The sequence below is a fragment of the Trachurus japonicus genome, chromosome 19, assembly GCF_045865225.1.
Source record: "Trachurus japonicus isolate A0001 chromosome 19, Traja_1.0".
Lineage (NCBI taxonomy): Eukaryota > Metazoa > Chordata > Actinopteri > Carangiformes > Carangidae > Trachurus > Trachurus japonicus.
Window position 1 is genome coordinate 23641611 of NC_140925.1, and position 27669 is coordinate 23669279.

Here is a 27669-nt window from a genome sequence, read left to right on the forward strand (position 1 = left end):
TTTGTTGCTGTGTGGTGGTCCAAGTCAAGATTTTGTAAATAATAACTTATATTAAAATGTAAAACAACTCATGATGCAAAGTGGCCCATTTCAGAATAATGTGTAGGCTACATCATTTGCAATGCAGACCATTAAGGTGGAGCTTCACCCCCATGATCGGTTAATTCTGTTACCCTATAATAATGATAATACATCATGATTTATTTGTTGATTATGTTTGTTTCATTGATCTTAATCTGATATGTGACATGATTATTAAATTAGCTATATAGGCCTAACCTATTGTTAAATGAGTCATCAGATGAATGAGTGACCTCCCACATATGCGGCGTGTTTACAGACATGGTACGTAGTTACTGTTAAGTTACAGATTCTGATCAGTAAATATTGCCAATTTGATACAAAAAGGGCAATACAGCTACAGCTATTTGCTATTTACTGAAGAACATATGTCCTGATTATATTGTAAATTGAAAGGTCTGGTGTGATGTTTCTAGATTTTTCAGGGGCATTTTAATCATGTTGTGGTGGCAGCGGGGAAAAATGCAAATTACTGTGTGTATTTTACAGTTATGACGTGCAGTATCCACTGTTTGAACAGAAGTACTTGAATCCAAGATAATCTGACTGAAGTATATTTCTTGGATTTTCTGTTTTCCCTCATGAAATGCTTTATACGCCTCAGTGGCCATGACAAGATTAGCTGCACCCTGCGTGGCTGCGAGAGTGAAGATAAACCAAATGTTCCTTCATATCTGGGTTGTGTTCTTGGGTTTTTAAAATACTAATTTATGAAGTTAATCCTATTTCAATCAATATGCTGTCACCTTTTTTTATTTAGACAACTTGGCCCAAATCTATTAGACTGTGTGTATCCTGCTTGTTTTTATCTATTTGTGAAATTAAGACTGAATTTCTGACAACTTAAAATTCAAGGGTGGCCCACACATCTCATGTTGCTATAAGACACATGTTTTAGAAGATTTGTATAGACACATTGCATAGATGGTAATCCAAGTTCTTGCAAAGTTATCTGAAGGTTGGTTGACTCAGGACTTCCTCAGGCTTGACAAAGCTCTGTGTGACTAGTACTGGCCATGACAGAAGACTAGGCTACTCCTTACTTAAGCAATAGGCCCTATATCATGCCAGGCAGTGTATGCTCATTAAGCCTTTCCGTTGTATAATGTCAGTTATAAAATGGAAAGGTTTCGTTCTTCGCATCAGGCAAAAGAACGCCCCTTAGCCGCGGTATAATGAGCATATACCACGGCCTGTTGTGATATATTGCTTAAATAAACTGACCTTGATGTGTACAATAAGAAGCATGGAAACATAATTAGAAAATACCATTACTACCAGCCCTCCTACCTCCACATACAGAAGATAGGCTACACAATGCAATTTTCACACAGAGATGTGAAGTAACATTAACTGTGAAACAGTGTAACTCCACTGTGACTGTGGAGACACTGTGGAGATGACACAGCCCTGATCTCTGCTTCAGTCACTATAACTCTCTGTCTTAATCTTTAATGCTTCCATGCTGTTGTTTTATTAATGGGTCTTATTTGACTGCCATTTTCTTTCCATAAATACTTACTGTCACTGTTGGAGCTGCAAAAGAGAGCCCACATGAGAGAAAAACCTTTTGTGCTTAGACTGATTGAGCCCTTGAACTGTTGATGTCAAAGGGTTTTAGTGTGAATAGCCTATATTCAGATTCACTGCAACATCTCCCTGACACTTGTAAGAGGCTGAGTATATGAATAATTTACAAATAATTCCAATTTCTTTTCTTTTTTTAAATACAAAAATTGGAAACTAGAGAAAATATTTCAAATTAAGGACCTTTGACTTAAACTGAGGTCAAGTAAACATCCTGCAAACTAATAGAAAACTAAATTACAAAAACATTTGGGTAAAAATGGGTATAAGGAACTATAAATTAAGATTATTATGACATAAATAGTTATACATAGCTCTCCCTTTATGTAAGTTACAATAGCCTAATGAAACTGTATTTATGATTTCAGTGGCACTTTCTTAGATTATAATGTTGATACACAATTCATGGTATTTACAGTGTGTGAGGAATTTACAAAAATATGAAGGCAAGAGCTTTATTTCAGTGAAGAAAACCCTTCCTTTTCATGATATCATTATTATCCCTCTACAAACATCACTGTGTGTGTTTTCATTTCGTCCCTCCTCGTCTCTCAGACTGAATATTTCCTCTTCTCTCACAGCTCTGTGTGGACTGATTGTCTCTGCAGCCCCCACACGGAGACTCTCTGGAGCCTTTATCTAATCCAAAGGAAATGTTGCGTGATGGGAAATTATGCTTTTGTTCTTTATGCTCCCCTAAAGAGAGTGTTTTTGTGTGTGTGTTTTCACTCTTTTCATCCCCAAAATCCCCAGAAATGAACAAAAGCTGGTTTAGTAAAACTTTAGTAAAATGATTCATGAAGACCATGAATCATTTTACCAAAGTTTTCTGTAAGTTTTGCATTTACGCCTGTGAGTGTCTGTACTCTTTGTCCTTTGTGGGATGTCTCAGGAGACTGCTGAGGTGGGTTTGTTTTCACTAAAAACAGTGGGCCAGGAAATTAAGTGTGGAAATCCTGGAATGTAAATGTTAAACAAGTCCTTGTGGCTAAAACTGAGCATATAGCACCCACACTTCTATACAAAGAGGAGATGGCAATGCCAACAGACCTTTGTCAAGCAGATCTTTTACAGTTTTAAGGTTATCATGTGATTGATCTTAAAAGTTTGGGTCCAAAGGTGCATTTTCAGCTGAGGAGAGTGTGACTACTCTGGCTGCATTGATTTTTACCGTACTGAGTATTGACACAATTCAAAGCGCTCACTGTGACAACTATTACTTTTCTCTCTTGCTTTTGGTGAAAGAACATGAAATTGCAAGTGCTGCGAGTGAAATAACACGGAGGGAACATAGTAATTTGTTGAACTGTCAGATAAAACTGTGCAATTCTTCTCCTTTGTACTCTCACTGTGTGTGACCATAGTTTGCCTCTGTGGTGTGGAGAGCCTTTTCAAAGACCGCCCTTCCTCAAATTACAGGGGGAAGTGGTTAAGATAGTATTGTGAACAGGGGTGGAATTCATACGTAACTGGGAATGTTACATAAGGGCACTTTAGTGTAGGTCTCTGCCTTTGCAAGTTTCAGTGATCACAGGTACCAGCACTCAGACAGTCAGGTTACAAAGATAGAAAGAGGAGGAAAGCAGCAAGAAACACATTTTAAAGTGACTGCAGGCACTTAGCTGCAGGGAGCTGAGGACAGACTGTTGTTGTTGTTTTTGGAGAGAGCCCTACTGACAGATCCGTGCCTTTGGATTCAGATTCAGATGTTTGGAGGGGATCTTAGGGCTGAAAACCAGAGGAAATCAAGAGGAGACAGAACCCAAACATCTCTGACCAGCAGCAGGACACAGGGTAAAAGATAATGACAGAGTAATTCATACAGAGTGATTGTGAAGCCTCACAATCAGATAGGGGGACGTTTGCAGACAGCTGGAATTTTTATGGTGCACGAAAGCAAGTCAGCCGTGAGTGTCTGACAAAGGACCAAAAGCCAGCTGAGAGAGGATCTCACAGAGGAAGCCACAGCACTGACCTCGCTCCAGGAACTCTAACAGTCGGATTTCAGCTACTACTACTGCTTTTCGATTTTCCTTGAAAACAACTTTTGACAGTGTCAGACATGGCAGAGGAGGAGGACATTTCCTTCAGCGAAGCCATCCAGAAGGCCAGCACTTCCATCACTCGCTTCCCTCTCATCCCGATCAGAGGAGTTCCTCTCATGAGCTACATCGCCAAAAACTGGGACTCCATCTGGGCTTTCCGTCCAGACCCCTCAGACATCCTCATCGCCACCTACCCCAAAGCAGGTACTCCGACAGCTGCTGCCAGATGTTGCTTAGACAGTCAGTCTCTGAAGTGAGCAATCAGCTCTGGACAGCACATTTTTTAATGTCATAGACGTGTTTTCAAGAAAGTTCTGTGAGATGTCACCAGTGATGATGATAAAGCACATAATCAAGTACAGATATCAGGTACTACTTGTATTTTTTTTTTTACATTTATTCACAGCTTGACTTTTAACTCTAGTGTCTGTGTGAAAATCTATTAACATACAATGTTTTGTTTCGGCCTTGAGGTCAAATTAGCTCTTCCTTGATCAATAAATAAATGTTTTCATATTATTCAGCGGTAACAATAATCCAATGATATAGTAGGCTATAATACCTATTATAGTTCCACAATCCTCCTCAGGCACTGAAATAAAGCTTGTATAACACAACAGAGAATAAGATAAACCTGTTATTTAGTAAAGAAAATGACAAAGAGGACCAAATGCAGACACCAAGACAAGCAGTAATGTGTGTTGGATTGTAACACAAAAAACAACCTGTCTGATGAGGAATAACGACTGAAAAATGAAAGGAAGAAATACCCTCCGTATGGTCTGCGGTTTGTTGTGGCTGTGTCATAAGTTTTTTCTTTTAAACGGTGAGATGAGACATGCTTTAAGCTATGTGATGTTTTGTTTTAATGATTTTGGACATAAGGGACCACGTGGACCCAGGAGATAATAGACCTGCTTCTTCACAATGGAGATGCTGAGGCTTGCAAACGAGCCCCAACGCCTGTACGCAGTCCTTTCCTGGAGATCTGCTCCCCCCCACCCATCCCCTCAGGTGTGTCTTTATGTGCTTACGGCTGCATTTGTGTGATTGTATTTACACATTTTAATTATGCAAAACCTCCTTCATTTAGGTAATGAATGTGGTTCTATGTGATTCAGACTGGGAGTTGGACTGTTTCCCTTTGCACCCTCTGTCCAAAATAACTCAAGTAGCTCCACTTTGTGTCTAGCTTAATTCAAATGAGTTTTCCAACTATGTCGGTGCCATGTCAGAACTCACAAATCCAAGTCCTAGAGGAATGTTTTCATAACCGCTTGTTGCTTCCGTTTTAATCAGGGTCAATGAGCTATTAACCCATAAACATTTCCATCAGTGCCTAGGCTCCCCCACTGGCAAACTTTTTTTTTTTTTTGCTTGTGGCTTTAAAGAAAGAAGTAGCCTACCATAACTAAATCAATGAAGTTGGGTTTTTGTGTAACCAAACTTTCTGCATCAGTGTTCCCAGCTCACTTAAAGCACTAGGCCTACAATGTTACACCAAATTGTGTCATCATTCTTGTCATTTAAAAGCTCTTTTTGGCAACAAGGAGGCAGAAAAAAGTCTTAAACATTTGCTATTGCTAATTTGCATTCACCGTTTCCACCATTTTCCTGCATGAGGTTTACCTTGCTACTTGAGTGAGCTATTAGTCACTAGTCTTTCCTATACATTTTGTTTAGAAGTTGAACATTTTTACAAAACATAACTTCAGCTAAGCTAACCTCCTACAGGCTGCAGCCTGAGGAATCAAATGAAGCCTAATAGGCAAATGAGTGATATCAAACTTCCTATTCAACTCCTGGCATTAAGGGCAATTTATGTTTGTTTATCAATATATTGCTTACTGAAAATGTAACCAAAGAAAACAATCATGAAGCAAAACAATGAGTTAAAAGAGGCAAAAAAAAAGCTCCTTGAGGCTGCAGAGTGTATGGCAGGTCAAGTCTAAACATTTTCTTGGTTTTGAATTATCATACTATGATAAGATGTGATTTCTTAACATGCACCTTTAACCAGACTTCTGAACATCTTTTGTTTTTTGTTTTTCACACTGCTCAATAACTGAACCACTGAAACTGCAGCACAATTTACTGTTTGGCTCGTTCTGGATTTTCACTCTCAGTTAAAACATAGCCTAACTGAAAGTCGGCTCGAAAATTGCAAAGTGTGTTTAAACTCTTTCACATGTTCTGTATCCATTTCCTGAAATTCATGTCTCAGGTCTTGATCTTCTGGAGAAAATGGACCCCCCAAGACTTATCAAAACACATCTTCCTTTTCAGTTGGTGCCTCTGGGGTTTTGGGAAAACAAGTGCAAAGTAAGACTTGATATCAGACACATCCTGCAGGGAATTTTTATTGTTTTGGGTTGGGCAGCCGCAGGTGCATGTTGATGGGGTGAAAAGTTCCTGAAACAATGTGCATAAATGGGACAAGAGGTTAACAATACAAACTTATCAAACACCTGTTATCAATGTCATAAATCCCTTTGTATCCGTCCCTGCTGTTCTTGTTCGAAGGCTATCTACGTGGCTCGCAATGCCAAAGATAACCTGGTGAGCTACTACTACTTCGACTGTATGAATCTGACCCAGCCTGAACCGGGGCCCTGGGAGGGCTACATCAACAAGTTCATGCAAGGGGAGTGTAAGTAGATTAATTCACATTCCTCAGTGTCATTTTACCTTGAATCAAACCAGTTATTTCTGTTTGCACAAAGCCTGTAACTGGCCAAGAATGTACCTCCAGACCAATAGGCTATGTGTGGTTAATCAGAAAAAAATATGTCACTTCAGATTTACAAATTTCAACTGTGTTGTGATTTGTTTTTATTTCCTGACCATTCATAAACAAGCAGCTATCTCACTTTCACAGATGCATTTTTTTTTTTTTGGATAGGTGACAACCCCTTTGTGTGATTGGTTTATATCCACTCCCTGTTGAGACACTGATATGACCTGTTCATTAACCACTTAATAAGCTATCATTATGATATAATGATCATACAGGAGCAGATAAAGAACCACACATTTTCCTTATGAGCCCATACTCGTCTGTGTACCGACAAGATCAAACTGACTAAAAAGAAAAAACACTTATCGCTCATTGAAGTTCTAACCATGAAGTCTAATCCATGAATTCATAAAGAAGTACCGGTAAATGCTCTGATTTCCTGGACATGATCGATAAGTTAAAATCGAATATTGAATCCTGGAGACTGTTACCATTATCTCTGATAGGTCGCATCAATGCAATTAAAATGGTAACTCTTCCCAGATTCCTCTACCTCCAGAACACATAGTTTTTTTGCCCAAATCCTTTAAAAGATTCATTCATTTTACCCTTCGTGTAGGGTTTCAAAGCACATTGTATCTCGCCAACATTGGGGACCTTTATCTCAATAAGACTTTATACCTTTACTCATCTGTCAGATACACATTTCTTCCGTTAGCTGCAGGTTAGAGATTTTGTCCGTAAAAACATTCCTCACTTTCAGTCATTGCCAGCTCCCATTGAACTCTATACTCTTCTAAACTGTTCCCCTGACTCTAAGAGACTTATTTCACGATTTGTTGACCTTTTTACTTTACTTAATCCGACTTCATCCCAAGACTTAGAGAAGAAGCTTGGGAAAAAGACTTAGCTCTGTCAATAAGTGACAATGATATGGGAAACTTATCTTGGTGATATTCACAGCTGCTCGATAAATTCAAGACACCAATTTATTCAGTTTAAAGTTATCCACAGGCTACACCAACTCTTGTTCTAAACTTTACTCTTTCTACCCTTCTATATCCCCAATCTGCTCAAAATGCAATTCAGCTGAGGCCCTGGGCCACCGATTTTGGTTTTGTCCCAGATTAAATCAGTTTTGGTCTGATATTTTCAAATGCTTTTCTGAGGTATATAACTGTAATATCTCTCCAGATCCACTCACCGCAATTCTGGGTGGCTCTCGACATCTTTTTATGCTCACCAATTTGCACCGTAAAACTATGCACGATCTGATAACACCAAGTAAACAACAGCCCAGGACTAACCCTAACCAAAACCTAACCGGTTGGTTATAACAGCGCTCCTGGGCTGTTAATTACTTGGTGATATCAGATCATGCGTAAAACTATACAATATGGAATGGTCATTGCAAAAAGGAACATCTTATCTCATTGGAAAAGTGATGATGAGGCGCCTTCCTTTAAGGCCTGGCTTTCAGAAATCACCAGTCAGCTACATGGAAAGGATCTAACACAATGTCTCTCTCAGCTCTGCAACCTTTGATAGGATGTGGCAACCATTTCTTCTATATCTGTCAAGAATGACCTAAAAGTAATACTTCACTCACATTCATCTCTGTCAACGTAACTTCATGTTTTTGATTTTTATGTAATACCTGGTATGTTCTCTATGTCAATGTATATACTGTTTCTGAGCGGGGCCATTTTTCTCTTCTGTCCACTTGTCAATGTGTATTTGTTGTTGAACAAATGCTATGCTTTTTTCCCCTAATATGTCACAGTTTGTCTCTTGTCCTGCTTAATTAGTATATTGAAAATTCATAAATAAAATATTTTAGGGTGTAGTAAATGTTATGCTGGGGAGGATAAACATCAGTGAAGGGCCTTTTCACAATCTGGCAACCAGATCATAATTGATTTATAACTCATCTACAAACCTAAATACAATATTCATTGACATTCACTTTAAACAACTTTAACATCAATGTCAGAATGTATCTAATGTAGCCCATATAACTGGGCTAATTGTCATAGTTGTGGTGAATCTAAATTGAAGTGGGGGAAACATTTTCATGAATCATGTGGTTTGTGCAGTGTCATGGGGCTCCTGGTATGACCATGTGAAAGGATACTGGGCAGAGAGAGAGAAGAGAAACATCCTTTACCTCTTCTATGAGGACATGAAAGAGGTAATATATGGACCCAGAATGACCAAAGCATGCTATATTTATTATATACCTCCTTCATGCTATACTATGGCTACAGCCTCCAAAACAAAGAAATAACATACTTCTCTCATCATGTTTCTCCCCCAGAATCCTCGGCGTGAAGTGGAGCGCATCATGAGGTACCTGGACTTGTCGGTCTCTGATGAGGTCATCGGTCAGATTGTGGAGCTCACCTCCTTTAAGAACATGAAGGAGAACCCCATGGCCAATTACTCCTGTATCCCAGCGCCTGTATTTGATCAGACCATCTCTCCCTTCATGAGAAAAGGTACAGCAGTCTGCTCTCAGTCTCATCCTGAAACAAGAGACGCTTTAAAGAGAATTAAAAGCAGGAGAGGCAAACTGAATACAATAAAATGAAAATGTAATAATGTAATGCAGTTACACCAACCTCCCTGTCAACATAAACAAACACCAAAGACTTCTTGGACTCATTACTCAACCAGTCTAATGGTGCCCTCTAGTGGTCTATGTATGCTTTGCCTTTGCTTGTTTAGTTGTTTGTTTTTTACTTTATAATCAATATATTTCAAACAGAATAGTTAATTTAATTAATTTAGTGATATAAAACTCCTTTTAAATTGCTGTGATAATCATTTCTTTGTGTGGGGTTTCATGCAAAAATGCCCCAATGCTGTTTTCACACTCAAAAGTTCTGATTTGTTGTGTCCTATAATGTGTTAATTTGACCATTTGAAATCATAATAATAATCAACTCTGGTTATTTGGAAAATGTCAGTGTTTTCTGACATTCTCTAAACAGTGATCAAATAATTGTGGAAAAAATGGGGGAATTAATGGATCAGGAAAATAATCTTTAAGCCCTAATGTTTTAGGCGAAGTGATGTGCAATTTTCTTTAGTTTTTCCTGAATATACCGTTTATTCATATAGATTAAATTACCATCCATTCTTTGTTTCTTCTTTCAGGCGAAGTGGGTGATTGGACAAACCATTTCACAGCCGAGCAATCAAAGGTGTTTGATGAAGATTATGAACAGCAGATGAAGGACGTCAACATACCATTCAGGACCCTCATCTAAAGGATTTTACAAGTGGACGCAGCTCTGCAGACCAAAGACCGATGGCAGTAGCATTGTGCAGCTCTCAGCGGGCCGAAAAACCAAAACCAACGACTAAGAAGCAAAATGTTTGACTCACTTCTCAAGTCTCCATGTTATAAACACCATAATCACTGAACCTCATAATGTGCAGATACAGAAGAAAGTCATGTGAATCTATGTGGCAAGGATCAATAAAGATGTGCTCCACAATTCATGTACATGAGTTTGTAATCATCACTTTATTGCAACTTATCACGTAAACAATATATAAGACCAAAAGTGTTGTGACTGAGTGGACATGCCCATTTTATGTCATGAGACCTCCAAGAGTCCCCCGACTGCATGAAGCCTATAGAGTGTGCTGGCAGCTGGAGGCATGTGTTTTTTTTCTGCCCATATGAAGTCATTTTGCAACCGTACACCACACTGTACAGAGCCCAGCCAAAGCAGGGAGGCTGCACCAGACACGAGCGACAAAGACTAGAATAAAAGTAATGAGCTGGAAAGTCAATCATATGAAAATGGACAGAGGACACAAAAACGCGACAATTGAGAAAATCCAAGTTTAACAAAAAATCACTTTTAATACATACTTTATTTCTTAGAATAAAATCTTAAATATTTGAATACTTTATCAGCAGGGTTGTCTGCCTTCATTTTAATTCAGTATCCTTCCATATGTAGAGGCTATTTTTATGTAGATTTTTTGACATGTTTTATTGTATTTTTTTTTTTTGTACATTTTCCTGTGTTTTCTCCTCTCTCTTCTATTGGTTGGCTCACTATGGCTCCCCTCTTTGGTTGAGATCTTCCTCTCTCTTCTTCGCCTCTTCATCTCCAACCCTTAAGATCCTCCTCTTCTACATCTCTATTTACGAATCTCGACACCTGCTGTGGAGTGAAAATAGACAAATCACAGAGGGAAAGGATGTGTGGACACTTGACACATGACAATTAAACAGAACGACACATAAACTAACTTTTGGACAAACATGAACATTATCAAGACAAAGCATAAGAAAAATCCCTCAGAAGAGAACTAATCCCAATGGGAACCTTTGGTTTTCTTTTTCTTTATTTCTGAATGAGGGTCTTACACATGGAGGTTGGTTACAATTTATTTTAATATATACTTGAAACATTAGTTGATATATAAGTATTTATTAATTAATGTTAAGTATTATTTCTTCTCTAATTAAGACATATTCTGTATAATAAAAATTCTGTCATATGAAATTGTTCATCATTATCTGCTCATGTCAGTGCCCAATAACAGATTTTAGTCAAATCTAATTATAATTACATCAATAAACTCTGAATAAGAGTTTTTAGCAGCTAATACCTGCATTATAATGTCTCATTAACCTTATTACATTTTTATATGCGATTCTAAATTGGAGGATTAAAATTAATTGTTACCAAAGAGTTTTGTGACACATTGACTCAATTCAATCTACCAGAACGCAGACAGAAACACAATAACAGAGACACTGTGATGCTGATGCTGACAGCAGCAACTCAGAGGTTGCTGAGGCACCTAGTGAGCCAGTACGACAGGAGAAGTGACAATGAACAGAGAGCTGAGAGGAGGACATCAGGTACAGAAAGCGTCACAGGGGTCTCCCCACTCACTGGCCAGACCACGTGATTCCTTGACTTTCCAGTAAAGTCGCAGCATCGTAAGGGAGACCCCCAGAGTTCGGCAACAACACAGATCTGATCGTAGACACCACTGAGCACCAGTGTTGGGCACGTTACTTTTAAAAGGTAATTAGGCCTAGTTTTAGTTACTTTCCCCAAAAAGTCTGCGTTAGTAACGGCGTTACTGCATGATAAAAGTAATTAACCAGGAAAAGTAACTATTGCGTTACTTTTTGTTAAATTACTTAGACGGAACGCGCTCCATAACCCTCAATCTTTTGTTTATGATAGTTACGTTATCCACAGCTCCATGTATTGATTTTTCGTTGTCAATAAATGCCTGTGGCCAGGCGGAGGGTGAGCAACACAGAGATAAGAGACCAGACTTGCATAGTTCCTCTCTAAACTGGTGTATTATTTTCTGACGGTAGTCTACTTCTTGAGTCTTCTTGCATCTTACTGTCTGTAACGGTAACAGTGTTTTAACGGGGGGAACAGTAACGTTTTTGATTACTGAAAAAAAGTAGCACCGTTAGTAATGCTGTTTATTTTAACTCCATTACTTCCATCATTGCTGAGCACAGATCTGCATCAGAGCAGCACTAACATATGCGACAGAGCAACAGCCTACACAGTGACAGCTGAAAGCAGTGCAAGCTGTGGGAATACCTGGTTTAGTTACAGGCTAATGATGGTGGGTTGACTGAATTTACTCTGGAAATCAGAAAAAGGGTTAAGTGAGTTAATGAGGAATGGAGAGAGGATGATGAGAAAGGTCAGACAGAAGAAAACAGGCATTATTAAATATATGATGGGGTGGTAGACAGATGGAGGGATGAGGTAGTAAAATAGAATTATAGTAAAATGAAGGATTACAGTTTGTTAAAATCAATAAATGACGATAGGTATTAATCAATTAATCATGAAGGAGAAATAAAATGAGGAAATAAGGTTTATACAGTGCTATGTGTTAGAGTGACTGTACGCAAATGTGAGATACTTACTCTCAACGTAGTTACGGGCGAAGAACTTCAGCACCTCATCAATGAGGATGACGGGGAAGGAAAGCTTCAGCACCATCATCCACTGCTCAACGCTCAGATGGGTCAACTTGAAGATCATCTGTGGGGCAAGAAAGGAGTGAGTGTTTACTTATGGCACACTGCAACTCCAACAATACTTCAGTATAATACTTAAAAGTGTGAGATTTCCTCACACAGCTCTTCAATCCAATAAAAAAAAAAGAGAGAGAAGAGCATGGAGGCCTGACTTACGGGCAGTGGGTCAACATAGATGATCATGAAGTGGAGAGACATGGAGAGGGTCATGGCGGCAGCCAGCCAAAGGTTGCTCCATGGGGGCATGCGGACCAGAGACTGGTTCTCAGACAAGCTGGAAAAAGAGACAGAAATGTTGAGATTAATTAATATCTGTGGTGTGCAGCACTGTCCTGTGTATTGTCGTTACGGAACATACATAAAGTATTCATATACATTGTATACACAGTGTAAACACAGTGTATTACCTGTTGAGAGCGTTGCACATCTCAATGGTGACCAACACAGACAGGGCCATGGTCATGGGAGGGGAAGCCTCAAAGATCTCGCACTCGACGCCGGTGAAGTCCTCGTTGGCATCGTGGCACTGCATGAAGTGGGACTGCACAGAAGAAAGGTATAAAAGTTTTAATATCAGGTTATCAAGCTTATCTAAAGATGAGTGTTTGTAGAAGGCAACACAGAAGAGAGGGGAGTTACTGACCAGCTGGTGGTAGGTGACACCGGGGCCGGTGGGATCGTACAGGAACCACCAGGCAGCACCACCGACGGTAGCGGCACCGACGTATCCTGTTGGAGAAAGGCGACAGCGTCAATGCAGGGGAACGCTCCGACGCGTCTCAACTCGGTGCACACAGCACATTGTCCACAGTCCTGCTTACCGCCAATAGCCATGTATCTGAAGAACAGCCAGCCAGAGATCAGGGGCTCCTTGGGGGAACGTGGGGGCTTGCCCATGATGTCCAGATCAGGGGGGTTGAAGCCCAGAGCAGTGGCGGGCAGACCATCAGTGACCAGGTTGACCCACAGCAGCTGGACGGGGATCAGAGCCTCGGGCAGACCCAGGGCAGCGGTCAGGAAGATACTGAGAGAGAGAAGGGGAGGGAGAGGTTAGCCAGAGAGAGTGGTGAGAGATTTCATGTGAGAAAGAGGCAAAAACAAGCAAGAGAAGAGATGATAATAATAACATTAACAGAGATAATAATAATAATAGTTAAACAAACAAAAAAAACAGAGAGAGATGGAGAAAAGTGGACAGAGTGCGTCGTTCAGGCCACTCACCAGACGACCTCACCGACGTTGGAGGAGATGAGGTAGCGGATGAACTGCTTCATGTTGTTGTAGATAGCTCTGCCCTCCTCAACAGCAGCCACAATGGAAGAGAAGTTGTCGTCAGCCAGGACCATCTCAGAGGCAGACTTGGCAACGGCAGTGCCAGAGCCCATGGCGATGCCGATCTCGGCCTTCTTCAGGGCAGGGGCATCGTTCACACCATCACCGGTCTGAGTTGGGGAGGAGAGGAAAAGCACAAGTTATCGCTGTTAACTTCCACGAGCTGCGCATCCCGACGCAAAACAATAACAGAACAGATGTGATACAGCTACTCAGGATCTGGTCCTGGTGCGCTCTTACCATGGCAGTAATGTCATCATGACCCTGCAGGAACTCAACGATCTTGGACTTGTGGGATGGCTCCACACGGGCGAAGCAGCAAGCTCTGACCACAGCCTCGGGCTGCTCGTGGGAGGGCAGGTCGTCAAACTCACGTCCGGTGTAGGCCTTGCCAGAAACATCCTCATCCTCGGTGAAGATGCCAATACGACGGCAGATAGCGATGGCGGTTCCCTTGTTGTCACCTGAAGAGCAGACAGAGAGAACATGGCACGGAGTCAATACAGCGTTTTCGAGGTGTAAAACAAAACACCCATGCCTTGATATTGGTACTAGTGTAATTATAACGTTCTACTAGGGATGTCACGATTACTTGTTTTCACAATTAATCGCGGTATTAAACGCCACAATTAAATGATCGTAAAGATTCCTAAATACTGTCACTTTCCGAAAAAGATTATGTCGGAACCATATCGGCAGATGTGCACCAAAGTAAAGGAAGCTGCACAGATACTGGTCCATTTCTCTAATGTAACACAGAATTGGTGGGAATTTAAATGTTCGTGTGTCATTTGTAATTTTAAAAAATGATTAAAATAAACTTAAACATTTGGTATAGAGGACAAATAATGACTTAAATATTTCAAACACTTCCCCTGGGGGATTAATAACTGGTCCTATATTAAGAGATTAGTAATGTAATTATATTTTGACTATATTTGATTTTACACATTCATAGTGTTGTGAAATGTATTGATGCATAATAATCGTGATAATCGTAACACCGTGATTATTTCTCTACCAAGAAAATCTTTAATCGTGACATCCCTACGTTCTACTATTGGTGATTTATCCAACCGTTGTTACTAACCGGTGATCATGATAACACGGATTCCAGCCTCTCTGCACAGCACAATGGAGCCAGTGACCTCCTTACGGGGGGGATCCAGCATACCCACGCAGCCAACGAAGGTCAGGTCAGTCTGAGGAGGAACATTTCCACATGTGGTCAGTAGTTGTATCCACGCAGCCTGTTATCTAGTCCGTACAACATGTTGCCTTCTCACCTCGTAATTGGCGAACTTGGTGGAGTCCTCCAGGTTCATCTCCTCGGGTCTCAGGGGGCTGTCGCAGGTGGCCAGGGCCAGGCAACGGAGGGTGTCACGGCCGGTACCCCAGTCCCTGATGACGGCCATGATCTTCTCCTTGATGGCGCCGGTCAGGGGAACGCGGCTGGTGCCAACACGCACGTATGAGCACCTCTCAATCACACCCTCGGGGGCGCCCTGCAGAGGAAACAGGAGGCGGTTGTTTAATGTTTGGCGCGAAAAGCAGCGCGATCAAAGAGCGCAAGGTGTCCGAGAGGGAAGAGAGCCCAGACCCACCTTCACGAACATCTTGGCGCCACCGTCGCCCTTGCCGGGAGTGCAGTACACGGACATGGACTTCCTGTCACGGGAGAACTCCAGGGTGAAGTTCTTCTTCATGAGCTGCTTGATCACCTGTTGAAAGATACAGAAAGAAGAAGGTTTTTGTGAAATGCTTAGTCACCTGGCAACGGTCTGAACTTCAGGAAACTCTAAGGAAACTTACGGCACAGCAGGCGTTGGCTCTCTCAATTTTGGACAGGTTCTTCACGTTGCTGTTGAACACGTTCATCTTCTCAACCAGGCAGCACAGGGCGGTCTCAGTGGCCTCACCGACCTTCTCATAGATCTTCTTGGACTGTGGGAAAAGGAGGGCGATGCACAGAGTTGGTTAATCCACACAGGGTCATTATGAGCTATCGCTGCAGCAAAACGCAGAACAGAAAAGTCTTTGTGACTTTACCTCGTTGTAGTCGAGAGAGGAGTCGTTGCACAGGGCGCAGATGGTGGACAGCTCAACAAGGCCATCGTATGCGCTGCAGTTGGTCTTGGCACCACCCTGGGAACTGAAGGAGAGAAGATGGAAATTAGAAATACGTGAGGTCAGCCGATGTAGACTAAAAACATGAGGTGATGGAACATTTTCTGTGGTGGCTCTGGCTTTTTATTCTCATTTTATTGTATTTTTAATCTGTCTGTTCTTTTATGGCTCTTTCTTATTTATTTATTCCTTTAATTCTTCTTTAAATTGTTTCTTTTATCCTTATTTTTCATTGTCATTGTGTTTTTCTTAACCATTTTGTGCTCTATGTCTTGTATGTAAATCACTGTGCAGCACTTTGGCAAACTTTTATGTTTTGGAAATGTGCTAGATTGGATTGGACATTGGATATAATAAACAATGGTAAACCAGAATGAAAAACCAACTTACACCTCGCCCTCGGGGGTGTACTTGGATCCAGAGATGTCGAAGGCATCAAGGTCAACATGGTCGCCGTCAACACTCTTGATGATGAACATCTGTGGAGGAGGAAAGACAGTTTTTAATCGTGGCTAAAGTAGTGCATCTTTGTCTGCAAAGTGTGTTTTTCTTCTTGATTCAACAACCCACCTTGGTCACACACATCTGGTTGGTGGTGAGGGTGCCGGTTTTGTCGGAGCAGATGACAGAGGTGCAGCCCAGGGTCTCCACAGAGGGCAGGCTTCTGACAATGGCGTTCTTCTTGGCCATACGGCGGGTACCCAGGGCCAGACAGGTGGTGATGACAGCGGGCAGACCTGAGAGACATTGACGCAAACTGTGAGCGGAGGAGAAGCACATGTCGTTCTTTCATGATGCTGTCTTTTTTTTTTGTCCTTCCCCTCACCCTCGGGGATGGCAGCCACAGCCAGAGCGACGGCGATCTTGAAGTAGTAGACGGCACCACGGATCCAGGAGCCACCGTGGACGGGGTCGTTGAAGTGGCCGATGTTGATGGCCCAGACGGCGATACAGATCAGGGTGATGACCTTGGACAGCTGCTCGCCGAACTCGTCCAGCTTGGCCTGCAGAGGGGTCTTCTCCTGCTCGGTGGCAGCCATCTGGTCACGGATCTTACCAATCTCAGTGGACACTCCGGTGGCCACAGCCACACCGATGGCCTTGCCAGCAGCGATGTTGGTGCCCTTTTTGGAGAAAACAAAGAGGAGGGAGGTTAAAAAAAATAAAAAAATCCTGCAGGAATAACAGGAAAAAAGCTTGAAACAGCTGCCACAGTGAAAATGTTTGACTCTTACAGAGAAAAGCATGTTCTTCTTGTCCTGGTTGACGGCTCTGGGGTCGGGAACAGCCTCAGTGTGCTTGATCACACTGACGGACTCACCTGAGAGAGAACATAGACAATTAGACTCAAAACCAAAAACCAAAAACATGAAATGACAGATGTGAGGTTTGATGAGAGCTTACCAGTAAGGATGGACTGGTCGACACGCAGGGTGGTGGACTTGATGGAAACAATCCTGATGTCAGCGGGGACCTTGTCACCAACTGTGGGAATCACAGAGAAAAGACATTTAAAATAGATTCTTGTTGTTTATTTCAGAATTAATAAATATTTTTCTGCATTCTTCTGTTGTCTGTGTACTTGTGAACTATTGTGCGAGGTCAAGCTCTGTAATCATTTCACCATATAGGATTACATCCACATGACTGTGATAGTTGTTCAAATGGCACAATTCTTGTCACGAAAAATAATACTACTAATAATAATACTGTCAGTGATTCCCAGAATAAGAGCCAAATGCTCAGACAGCGCGCTAAATTTCTACACTAATCCATGGATTTCTTAATGGGGCAAAAGTTAAAGTGACACATACGTGGCCTAATGAAACATACATGAGGGTGGGGGGGTGGGGGGTGGAAGCTAGGCAGAGAGGCAACAGGTGTATGCTGACAAATGAACGGGGAGGGGAGAAGAGGTGCGGCAGGTGCCTGCGAGGGTATTTATATTCATGATTTTGTTTTCCTTCAGTCAGCATGTTTTCACAGCAGCCTCGCTCTCCTCGCCTTAAAAGACACATCGGCCTTCAACACACATCTATCCTGAATTCATGTCTTTCCCTTAACACTGTGGCTGTGTGTGTTGTCTCCTTTCACACCTACGTTGTAATTGGACGTAATGGACTGTGACTAACAGGGATATTGTTTCCCCTGACGACCGACTTACCAGACACCTCCACAATGTCACCGGGGACGATTTCTCTGGCCTTGATCCTCTGCACACTCTTTCTGTCAGAACGGTAAACCTTGCCCATCTCAGGCTCGTACTCCTTCAGAGCCTCGATGGCGTCTTCAGCGTTACGCTCCTGTGGCGCACACACACAAAGAGCATAAAGACACTCGTTAAATCTTATTTTCACATCTCTCTCTCTCACTTTGTGAATAAATAAAAGGCACAGACCTAATGCAGACTGGCTGTCACTACATGCCTGTTTATGTTTGCCTGAATGTAAACTATACTCAGTTTGTCCTTGGTCCTTGTCCTCTAACAGGCTTTGAGTCATTACACACACCAATTACACAGTGATACACAATCTACTGATGACATATGAGTAGGTCAACTGCACTATTCCAATCTAGGCTACTGTGTGACACTTTGCATCCCCGGACTGAGATGATACAATTGTGTTTTTGCCTCATAGCAGTACAAGTTAATTAATGGTATGTAAAAGGGCCTTAAGTGCGTGTTATATATTGTCCATATATTGCCTGCTGCTATGGGCACCATATCTGGAGATAATAATCACATATTCTTCAAATAATCATATAACATACTGTAAGTTTTGGATATATTTGTATTTTAAACCAAAAATATTTGTTATTTATGTTTTGCTCCACGTGGTTGCAGCCACACACACTATTTTGACCTTGAAAGCTGTAAAAGTGATAGTATTCCCTATTGAGCAATCAAGTCTGTGTGGACATCCCAGCAGTAAGCGGAGCCTGTGTACTTGCAATGGATACGTCTTATTGCTCAACGTGCGAAGGGGGTGGGGGCCTCGTCAACTGACCTGCCACACTCCGACGACGGCATTGGCGATGAGGATAAGAAGGATGACAAAGGGTTCCACAAAGGCGGTGACGGTCTCCTCACCTTCCTCGAACCAGGCCAGCACCTGAGGTCAAAGAGGGAAAGAGAACGTCAGTCACACTGTTCCTGAGACACATGCACACACATCGGTTTGTTCAATGGACATTTTCAGTGTTGTAACCTTTTATATGATGTGTAATAGATGAATACTAAGAAGATACATTCTATCCTCTTATAGTTTAGTTGTATGTAATTAGCATAATTTTATAATTTAATAATTTAATAAGTGCATTTGAATAATGTAATAACATTTTATGAGTTCAGTTATATAGGCAGATATAGTTTGATAATATTTCTGTATATAATTATACAATTGTTATTAATTTGATCTCAATGTCTCATAACTCATTGCTCCCTCTGAGTTCCACCCTCTTTCTGCGGAGGCCCTTCGTTTCTTCCCTCAGGCCTGACCTTTCTTGAAGGATTCAGTTTCTCTCCTCAGCTTGGGCCTTTCTTAAAATAAACCCTTACCCCTCAGCCCCCCTATACTTTCCTGACCTCCCGTCTCTTACTGGCTTCTCAATATTCGCCTTCTAAGGCCATCATGACAGCTGCCCGAAGGGGTGAAAGCTTGGGTGTAGGAATTAATACACCTCCGACAAGCCTTTGCAATCCGTCTCCCTCCTCTCAAGTTGTTGTACTCAAAAATACACAGCAGGGTGGAGGGATTTGGAGGGGGGTTAAGAAGTCGTCTCGACAAACTTGGCCGGAGAGAAGTGATCTCCAGTATGGTTGTTTACTGGATTAGTTTGTGCGAGAGTGTCTCTCCTTGTGGGTTTTAAAGTTAGAAGCAATTAAATAATCGTTTCCAGATGATACACTCAACTGTAAGAGGGACCAGAGTTTATTCTTGTTGATAAGTATTTTAATTAAGTGTCATTACAACCACTTGAGAGGCTAGAAAACTGGTCCCACGTGACGAGGGAGGCTCGTGACTATTACATACTCTGATGTTGCTTGAGTTTTAAAATGAACATGACAGGGTTAATCTGTTTAAAACTAATGATGTAATTAGCTCTTGTTCACTTACAAAAGAGATGCAGGCAGCCAGCAGCAGGATCCTGACAAGCAGGTCCTCAAACTGCTCAATGATCAGCTCCCAGATGCTCTTACCTGAGAGAGACAAGGAAATCAAATCAAATTATTAATAATAATAATACAAATAATTACAAAACATGAATGTTATTGCAGAAAATGTGCAAGTGAGAGTGTGTTTGTGTCGAAAAGGGATGTGTTTCAACTCTGTGGCATGTGGGTGATAATAATGATGGTGCAAATATAATAACAAGTTACAAGCGACAGACTGATGACGTCCAGTGGCAAGTGGTATTTCATTAGAGCGCGGGCAGCACACAGTCAAATTGCAGCCTGCGTGTTTTTATTAACCCCTTCTGTGGAGGGAGGCCAACTGGGTGTAGTGGTGTTGGTGGGGTCATCTGGATCTGGATGGTACAAGGTGTCTGGAAGATTTACACATTTTGTGACAGTGGCAGAAAGATCACTTACCCTCCTCAGCGGGCAGCTCTGGAGTTGGACACGAGGGTGAAGAAGGCAGAAGAGTGTGGAGACAGAAAGACAGGACAGAAGATGGTTAGTTAAGTGACAGTGATTCATGTTCATCAGAAAACATAAAACAAAAAAGTTATTACTTCTTGGTAGAAAATCATAAATGTGATTCTTTCAAAAAAAAAAAAAAGTATAATATCAATAAATGTAATAGGTAATTCACAGTTGGTGAATTTGACTGCTGGAAATGAATGGCTGAATGTAAATGGCCATAGTATTGTATTATTTGATATCGGCACAGTTTCCTTTGACTCCCAGTCAAGGCCTGATGAAAACTTGGCTGAATTGTAAACTTCAAAACTCAACTTGTAAAACAGAGTGAGACATTAGGTTTTAATAACAGCAGAGCAGAAACATCAGTGTGAAAATAAGAAACTTGCTGCTTTTGAATTATACTGCCCTATTACAAAGCATTTACTGCCTATGATTGCTTATCAATAACCAAACCACTGGTTATTGATTAGCAATCATGTTCAGGATCAGTTAGCCATAAGCCATCTAAGCCCCTCCCCTTTTTGCCTGGCCTAAAATTATCCACCTCTCCTGTTAACGCCCGCCCCATATATCACCCAGGAAGCTTCTTGAGCCATCACCTGTCTCTCTCGCTCTCCAGCCATCTTCTTTGGCTGTCTTTAAATAGCCCTTCAAAGCCCTCAAAGTCTCTGCTTCTCAATGTCTCTGCATTTCTACCAGCTGTTGCAACTCCTCTCTAAAAAAGCATCACGTGCAAAATCTCAACCCGGCCCGGCTCAACGAGTATCTGCTGAAAACTCCATGTCAGGAAAACGCCTCCAGGAGCAGATCTCAGCACAAGTCGTTGTACATCGAGGAATATTTATGAATGCAAACAATCACATTTTTCTTTGACTATGAGTTAAGAAGTTTCTCGTTGTCCCACCCCATCCCCATTGCCCAGTCTCTCACCATTGAAGCCAAACTTGTCCAGGTTCTTCTTGAACTGGTCGGGGGAAAGACCGGTGTTCTCATTCACCCCGAAGTAGGTCAGGCATTCTGCCGGATTCTTTGTGTGTGCTTGATCCATCCTTTCTGGATAGATAAGGGATTGGCCGTCTAACCGTGCCTATCCTCGCTCTTTTACTTCTTAGTTGTTCTCTGCAGGATTCTCCCTTGATCTACCACCCTCACCTACAAGTGTGGCACCCTCCAATTCAGGAGTGCTGGACTGACAGAAAGAGCGAATAAGTGCAAACATGCACAGGGTTTTATACCCCCAAAGGGCTCAGGATTGGTGGACACCCCACCGACACACGCCTCCAAATTCCAGCATGGGAGACCATGGTGGGGGTGGGAGTAGTGGGGGTGAGGGTGGGGTTCGAGGTGGAGCAATGGGGAGGTGAGATGTTGGACTTGGACAGGAACTGGGGGGACAAGGCTTGGTAGTGCAGAAGAGTGGTGGTGCAATGGGCCGGGGTGGGGAATGGGGGATGGGGGTGGGGGTGGGGGGGTCGTACCGTGGATGAAAATGAGATCTGTTTTTGGAACATGCATGGTCAGTGGAATAAGACGAAGGTGAGAGAGTGAGACAGAAGATCATCCAGGGAAGGAGGGGGAGCATTGACTGACGGCTCAACTGGTTTCTGCTGAGCCAGAGACAGGAGTGAGTGAGCTCCACACACAAGTGAGACACAAAAGAAGGGAAACGATAGGCAAATAATTTAGTATTACATGAAGAGTCAGACACATCGGCACACTGACATGTGAAGTTCTCGGCAACTGGACACAAAGTTTAAAACCAGAAACCAGCGCTGACCTGCAGAGATACCTTCACCAGAGTTTCCATGTGTATCTCAAACCTGACCGAGCCAATGACCAGACCTGATAATACACCTGATAATAAACCTAGTTAAGCAAGACATGGGAATGAAAATGAAAAAAAAAGAAGAAAGTGAGTGTGTAGTAGACGAATGATCACTGGCAGCGAGGGGCGGGGGGAGGAATGCCATGAGGACAGCCAGCATGTCATACTATCGCACCACAGAGGAGAAGCCCCGGCTGCAGATACAGGAGGATCAAGTTTTATTTCTCTTTTTTTATGAGGGAGGGAAGGCAGCGAGGAGAAACGGCACGGCCTAAGTGGATGCACGATACGACCGGGCCACAAACTGCCATTCAGCGAGGCACAATGGCCTCTTGTGGTGGAGTCAGAGCACTGAAATAGTTGCACTGCTCGAGCAAGTACTTACATGATTTAACACGGGAATGGACTGATTTATTTTTATTTTGTATTCATGGGCTCAAAAACCCAACAAAGTCTTTTTTAAATTTTTACACTAAAATCTATTTTGATCACTTGTTTGCACGTTTTAAAACCATTTCTGATAATATATCAAAAAGTCCTAATGTGGTTAAAACTAGGACAGCTTGTATATCCTGTATAAAGTTGAATGGTGTAATGCTGAGCTCTGATGATTTACTATTTGTTTTAACAGCAGTAAACAGGCTGCTGGCTGCTGCTGAGTCCTCTGTAGACAGGGATTCAAGTTGCTGTTGCTAATCAATAAACTGACAGGTGTTCCTGTGAGAACAGCAGTGGTCTCTGCTCAGCACCTTCCACAGCCACACGACACATTTTTGTTGCAATCTATTTATTACAGGATTGTGTTGTTGTGCAGTGTAAAGGCCTACAGCAAAGATCAGTCTGTTTTCTGTTAATTGCATTTGTTGAGCAGCTTTTGTTTGAGTCAATGCTGCATTCTTCAAACTTTATTTTTAGTTGTACTGTATATATATATATATATATATATATATATATATATATATATATAAACTAAATATATACTGTATATAAATATAAACTGTATATAAAACATCATAAGAGTTTAACTGCTTTCAATGTCAGTCATTAGTGTTATACTATATGTTGATATTTGATTTTTACTGCGTCATATTTCTCTTGAGTGCCTCTGTCACTCAGAGTGTGACCATCATAAAGTGGATGGTCATGATGACGGTTGACGAATTCAAACAAATCAGGTCAAACAGAAACAGAGAAACAGCTGCTCTTGTCTTTTCAACACCACCTGTGTCTTTACAGTCAGTAAAAGTTATGTAAGGTTCAGTTTATACTGAGACCAAACTGTGTACATTTCTTTAGCAAATTATTCAGATATGTCACAAATTTAACTTGGGGGAAAAAAAGAATTGGTGCAGAAATAATAAAGTAAAAAAACTCAAACATGTTAAATACTATCAGTTGTTTTTTTATTCACTGTTTCTGTGAAGTTTTTCTCTTATGCTGACGGATGTAGAAAAAACATTTGTTTTCTTCCGCCTTTGTCAAAGAATGTTGCTTTTACTGATTTGTTTTGTACAATATTGATGAATATAAATAGTGGCACACCTGAAATAGATTCCCCAACTTGTTCAAGGACACTCCAGCAGGGTGGATGTTTCTAGTCATGGAGGTCGTAACTCAGGTTGTCCCCGCTCAAGGACGGTCACTAGTTTGTCTGGAAATAAAGCAAAAGAAATTTTTTTAAGAACACACACGTACTGTATAAATATAGATGTGTGTGTTACTTTACACAACCCTTATGACTCAGCAGTATTCAATTCTCTTTTGTTATTACGGCTGGTATTTACATTTTTACATTTAATGAATGTGTAGTTCGCTCTAAATGCATCTTTCGGAGATTTACAGTAGGTAGGGTTAGGGTTAGGGTTAGGGCCTGCTGGTAACACAACAAACACACTTGTGCTGCTCCTCCCCTGGGAATACACACTCCTGCACAGTGAAGTTGTTTTTGTGGAAGCTTTCAGGTTTTTCAAACAGCAGCTGGTGACCAACTGACTCAGCCCTCTGGCCTTCTGGTGAGGGGCAACTTCCGTCCCAGAAAGTTCAGTAAATTATCCATGATGGAGAAGAGAGTGGCAAACAAGCAGAGAAGGCTCTTAGTTTAATGCATATTTTAAAGTGGTGGGAGAATTTCACTCACAAAGCATCTCACTGAGACAGAGTATGAGATCAGCTGTAAACTGTGTGTGTGCATAATCACAGAGGCATCTACAGCTCTGGAAAACATAAAGAGACCACTCCAACATGTTCTTAATAAATCATCTTCTCTACATGTATGGCAGCCATCGATTCCAGTGTCTGAACTCCAATACAAGCACATCTCACTCTACTTAGCTGATCACCTGAACCAAATCAGATTTAATGAGGAAGAAAGATTATAAATAATTTTTTTTTAAAAACACTGCTGCGATTAAAAATTGGGATTATTCCACCAATTTGGATTTCTAAACTCTTCCTAAGTTTAAAAAGTAGTGTTGTGTTGTTTTAAAATGAATATGAACTTGTTTTCTTTGCATTATACAAGGTCTGAAAACACCAGAATTTTTTTGTTATTTTGACCTGTTGCCATTTTCTGCAAATAAATGCTCTAAATGACAATATTTTTATTTCAAATTTGGGAGAAATTTTGTCAGTAGGTTATAGAATGAAACAAAAGTGTTAATTTTACTCAAACACATGGCTATGAATAGTAAAACCAGAGGAACTGATCATTTTGAAGTGGTCTCTTAATTATTCCCAGAGCTGTATGTTGTAAACATATTCATGTACCTCATTATACTAGCATTTTAGTAAATATTGAATATTATTTAGTGTTTATAATCATTTTTATTCCTACATGTCATCTATAAGAACATATGAGTATGAATAAAGTGAACCTACAATACACACTCTGAGCAAAAATATCTGCTCCCCAGCCAAATGTGAAACTAAGATTAACAGGAACTGTTTTAAAATGATTAATTAGTCTTTGTGTGAGAAGGGTTGACATTTGGGACTAGCTTCTTCTTTTTGTTGCTGGACATGACGATTAAATATTTTACACTCATTCTGTTCTGCCCGTGTCCCCATCTCTGTTTCACCCAGCCACTCTCCAGGCCTCAGCTGTCGTACAGCCGCTCTGACCTCTGAGATTTGGGGGGGCTGCGATAGGGGTCGGCCTGTCAGTGTCTCCCTCAGGGCAGAGCAATGACATTTAACTCAATATCCCAGAAGGATAAGGTTTCTCCCTCGCTCCCCTCCATCTTCCGCCTCCGTCTATCCCTGAAGTGTCAGGAGCCCATGTGTGCAGGGACTACTACGGCGTAAAACCCTCCTGCGAGCTGGGACACCCATCACCTCTAACTCCCACCGTGTCGCTAACATGCCACGCCTTCGTGCCAGGCTGAGGGATCACCATGTGCCGCCTTAACCCGTCGAGCCCTCCCTCCTCCGCTTGTGAACTCTATACATGTTCCCAGTTCTGTACAAGTGTTAAGTACTGTGCTAGTGCAGCTGTACGCACACAAGCTATCTTATGCAACTAAGTCTGTCTCTGCTGACTTGCACGGTACGAGCAAAGTGAGAGGGACAAGGCGACATTTGTCACTTATAGACATGGAGCCAGGAAAGACTGACATATTTCCTAAAGAAGGTTATTGTCATTAACAGCATGTTTTGTGGGTTGCACACTACTGTATCCTACCCAGCTGATTAATATGGATGTTAAATTTTGGTTAGGCGCAAACAACTTAGACTTTGTGGTATAACTCTTATGTACAAGTAACAAATATATAACATAGACATAACATAACATAAAAAAAGTCTCAGGTTCCAAGCAACAAGTTAAAACTCCAACAGCATCTCCTTAGTCTAACTTGCATCCAAAATAAATCATGGTGCCAAAACATTCACTAAGCACCAACACTGAATCCAATAACATGGGACACGTGTGGTATTGAGAGTAAGGACATAATTAGTACTGGGCAATAAGGCAATGGATGAAGGAGCCCCAGCGTCAGAGTTAGCTGGGTACTTGTTACAGCATTAGCTAATAGTAATAATAGAAGTGGCAGCTGAGTCTCTGAATCCAGAATTCCTGGTGAGTTATAAATAGAGCAGGTGACACTGGACTGCTGGGCATGGCACCACGACAGCTTTGCAGCTTTTTTAAATGCAGAATGCTTCGGTCCGGACCTCGCAACTTTTCAACTTTCAGCTCCAGGCAGAATATAAGAGAAGGATGCTAGAGGACGCATTCGACTCCACAGTGTCATCAATATCGGCGCCGTGTGTTACACTGGGGCCGAAGAGTCCCTGGTTGTTCACACCATTCCTCACACTTAAGGCTGTACTATATAAGCCACAGGGGAGTTGACAGGAAAGCGAGCCTGTTGATCAAAAGTAGCTTTCATTTTAATGATGGAGTGTCATTTACTTTGCTGGGTCTGCATTTTTTAAAGGCCGCTCCTGTCAATTTACAAGCACGAGAGCTTTGATTGGGAAACTCAGCAATCAGCATCTGCAGCGTGAAGCACAGCATCACACTCACTTCACTGGATCGCATAAACTCAGATTTTACTCAGCTGCCCCACTGGCACTTCTATATTAAGATTGCAGAGAGGTTATTTCTACACAATGAGTTAAATTTACTCGGTTACACCTGCTGCTGAACATTTGGAGTAAATTGTACGTGTTCAAAATATTTTTCAGTCTTACTCAAACACACTATAGGACTAGTGTTTACTCCTATTTTATTGTTTTAAAGGTGTCAATATAGCCTAATACCTTCATGGGACAATATGAGACAAGGACTGTGCTGTGTTGTTTTGTGTTATTACTGATTAATGTGGGTATGTGTATACTGTATGTTGCATCTTGAGGATGTTTGTTTGCACAGGTGAATGAAAACAAGTTCCCTACAAAGGACAAATAAAGCAGAATCTGAATCTGAACAATAATTTTCAGCATTTACTCACTTCTGAAGCCTCTTTTCAACAGATACTCTAATACGCATTCTCTGTTGATCAATCAGTTTCTTATAATAGATAGATAGATAGATAGATAGATAGATAGATAGATAGATAGATAGATAGATAGATAGATAGATAGATAGATAGATAGATAGATAGATAGATAGATAGATAGATAGAGGCACAGCTCCATCTTACTGTTGAACGTATCAGTTTATTTCCAAAGTAACATGTTGGACTGTTTTGACTAAATTGTCTTTTTTTTTTTTTTTTTAGATGTCTGCACATG

General features: G+C 41.4%; 2 protein-coding genes across 3 annotated transcripts; one reads left to right on the top strand and one right to left on the bottom strand.

Moving 5' to 3' along the window:
- The first annotated feature begins 3163 nt into the window (after window positions 1-3163).
- sult1st6 (sulfotransferase family 1, cytosolic sulfotransferase 6) lies at window positions 3164-9957 on the top strand. The gene is made up of 7 exons (XM_085761314.1): window positions 3164-3917; window positions 4599-4727; window positions 5938-6035; window positions 6237-6363; window positions 8547-8641; window positions 8768-8948; window positions 9610-9957. Exons 1-7 carry the CDS (start codon window positions 3731-3733, stop codon window positions 9720-9722), a joined length of 930 nt encoding a protein of 309 aa, XP_085617440.1. The 5' UTR covers window positions 3164-3730; the 3' UTR covers window positions 9723-9957.
- Window positions 9958-10303: 346 nt separating this feature from the next.
- Window positions 10304-21812, bottom strand: atp2a1l (ATPase sarcoplasmic/endoplasmic reticulum Ca2+ transporting 1, like). 2 transcript variants are annotated; one of them, XM_085761313.1, is made up of 24 exons: window positions 21540-21812; window positions 20556-20573; window positions 20080-20162; window positions 18970-19074; window positions 18126-18264; window positions 17366-17446; window positions 17197-17282; window positions 16788-17085; window positions 16532-16698; window positions 16352-16440; window positions 15884-15986; window positions 15647-15778; window positions 15439-15555; window positions 15121-15339; window positions 14925-15036; window positions 14075-14298; window positions 13724-13944; window positions 13324-13526; window positions 13146-13231; window positions 12910-13043; window positions 12659-12776; window positions 12389-12506; window positions 12054-12098; window positions 10304-10634 (listed from the first exon to the last, which is right to left on the bottom strand). In XM_085761313.1, the coding sequence occupies exons 1-23, from the start codon at window positions 21655-21657 to the stop codon at window positions 12094-12096; spliced, it is 2976 nt and encodes a 991-aa protein (XP_085617439.1). In that variant the 5' UTR covers window positions 21658-21812; the 3' UTR covers window positions 10304-10634; window positions 12054-12093. The 2 variants fall into 2 exon arrangements, with proteins under 2 accessions (XP_085617439.1, XP_085617437.1); XM_085761311.1 differs by lacking the exon at window positions 12054-12098.
- Between the last annotated feature and the right edge of the window lie 5857 nt (window positions 21813-27669).

What these genes read in the sequence shown, in the direction of transcription:
- sult1st6 (XM_085761314.1), top strand. Translation starts at nt 3,731, where the DNA reads ATGGCAGAGGAGGAGGACATTTCCTTCAGCGAAGCCATCCAGAAGGCC. An exon ending in CCCCCCACCCATCCCCTCAG is followed by an intron (nt 4,728 to 5,937) that starts GTGTGTCTTTAT and finishes TTCATGTCTCAG; the next exon opens with GTCTTGATCTTCTGGAGAAA. An exon ending in TCTATGAGGACATGAAAGAG is followed by an intron (nt 8,642 to 8,767) that starts GTAATATATGGA and finishes TTTCTCCCCCAG; the next exon opens with AATCCTCGGCGTGAAGTGGA.
- atp2a1l (XM_085761311.1), bottom strand. Translation starts at nt 21,657, where the DNA reads ATGGATCAAGCACACACAAAGAATCCGGCAGAATGCCTGACCTACTTC. An exon ending in CCAAGTTCGCCAATTACGAG is followed by an intron (nt 15,037 to 15,120) that starts GTGAGAAGGCAA and finishes GTTCCTCCTCAG; the next exon opens with ACTGACCTGACCTTCGTTGG. An exon ending in CGCCCGTAACTACGTTGAGA is followed by an intron (nt 10,635 to 12,388) that starts GTAAGTATCTCA and finishes TTCACTCCACAG; the next exon opens with CAGGTGTCGAGATTCGTAAA.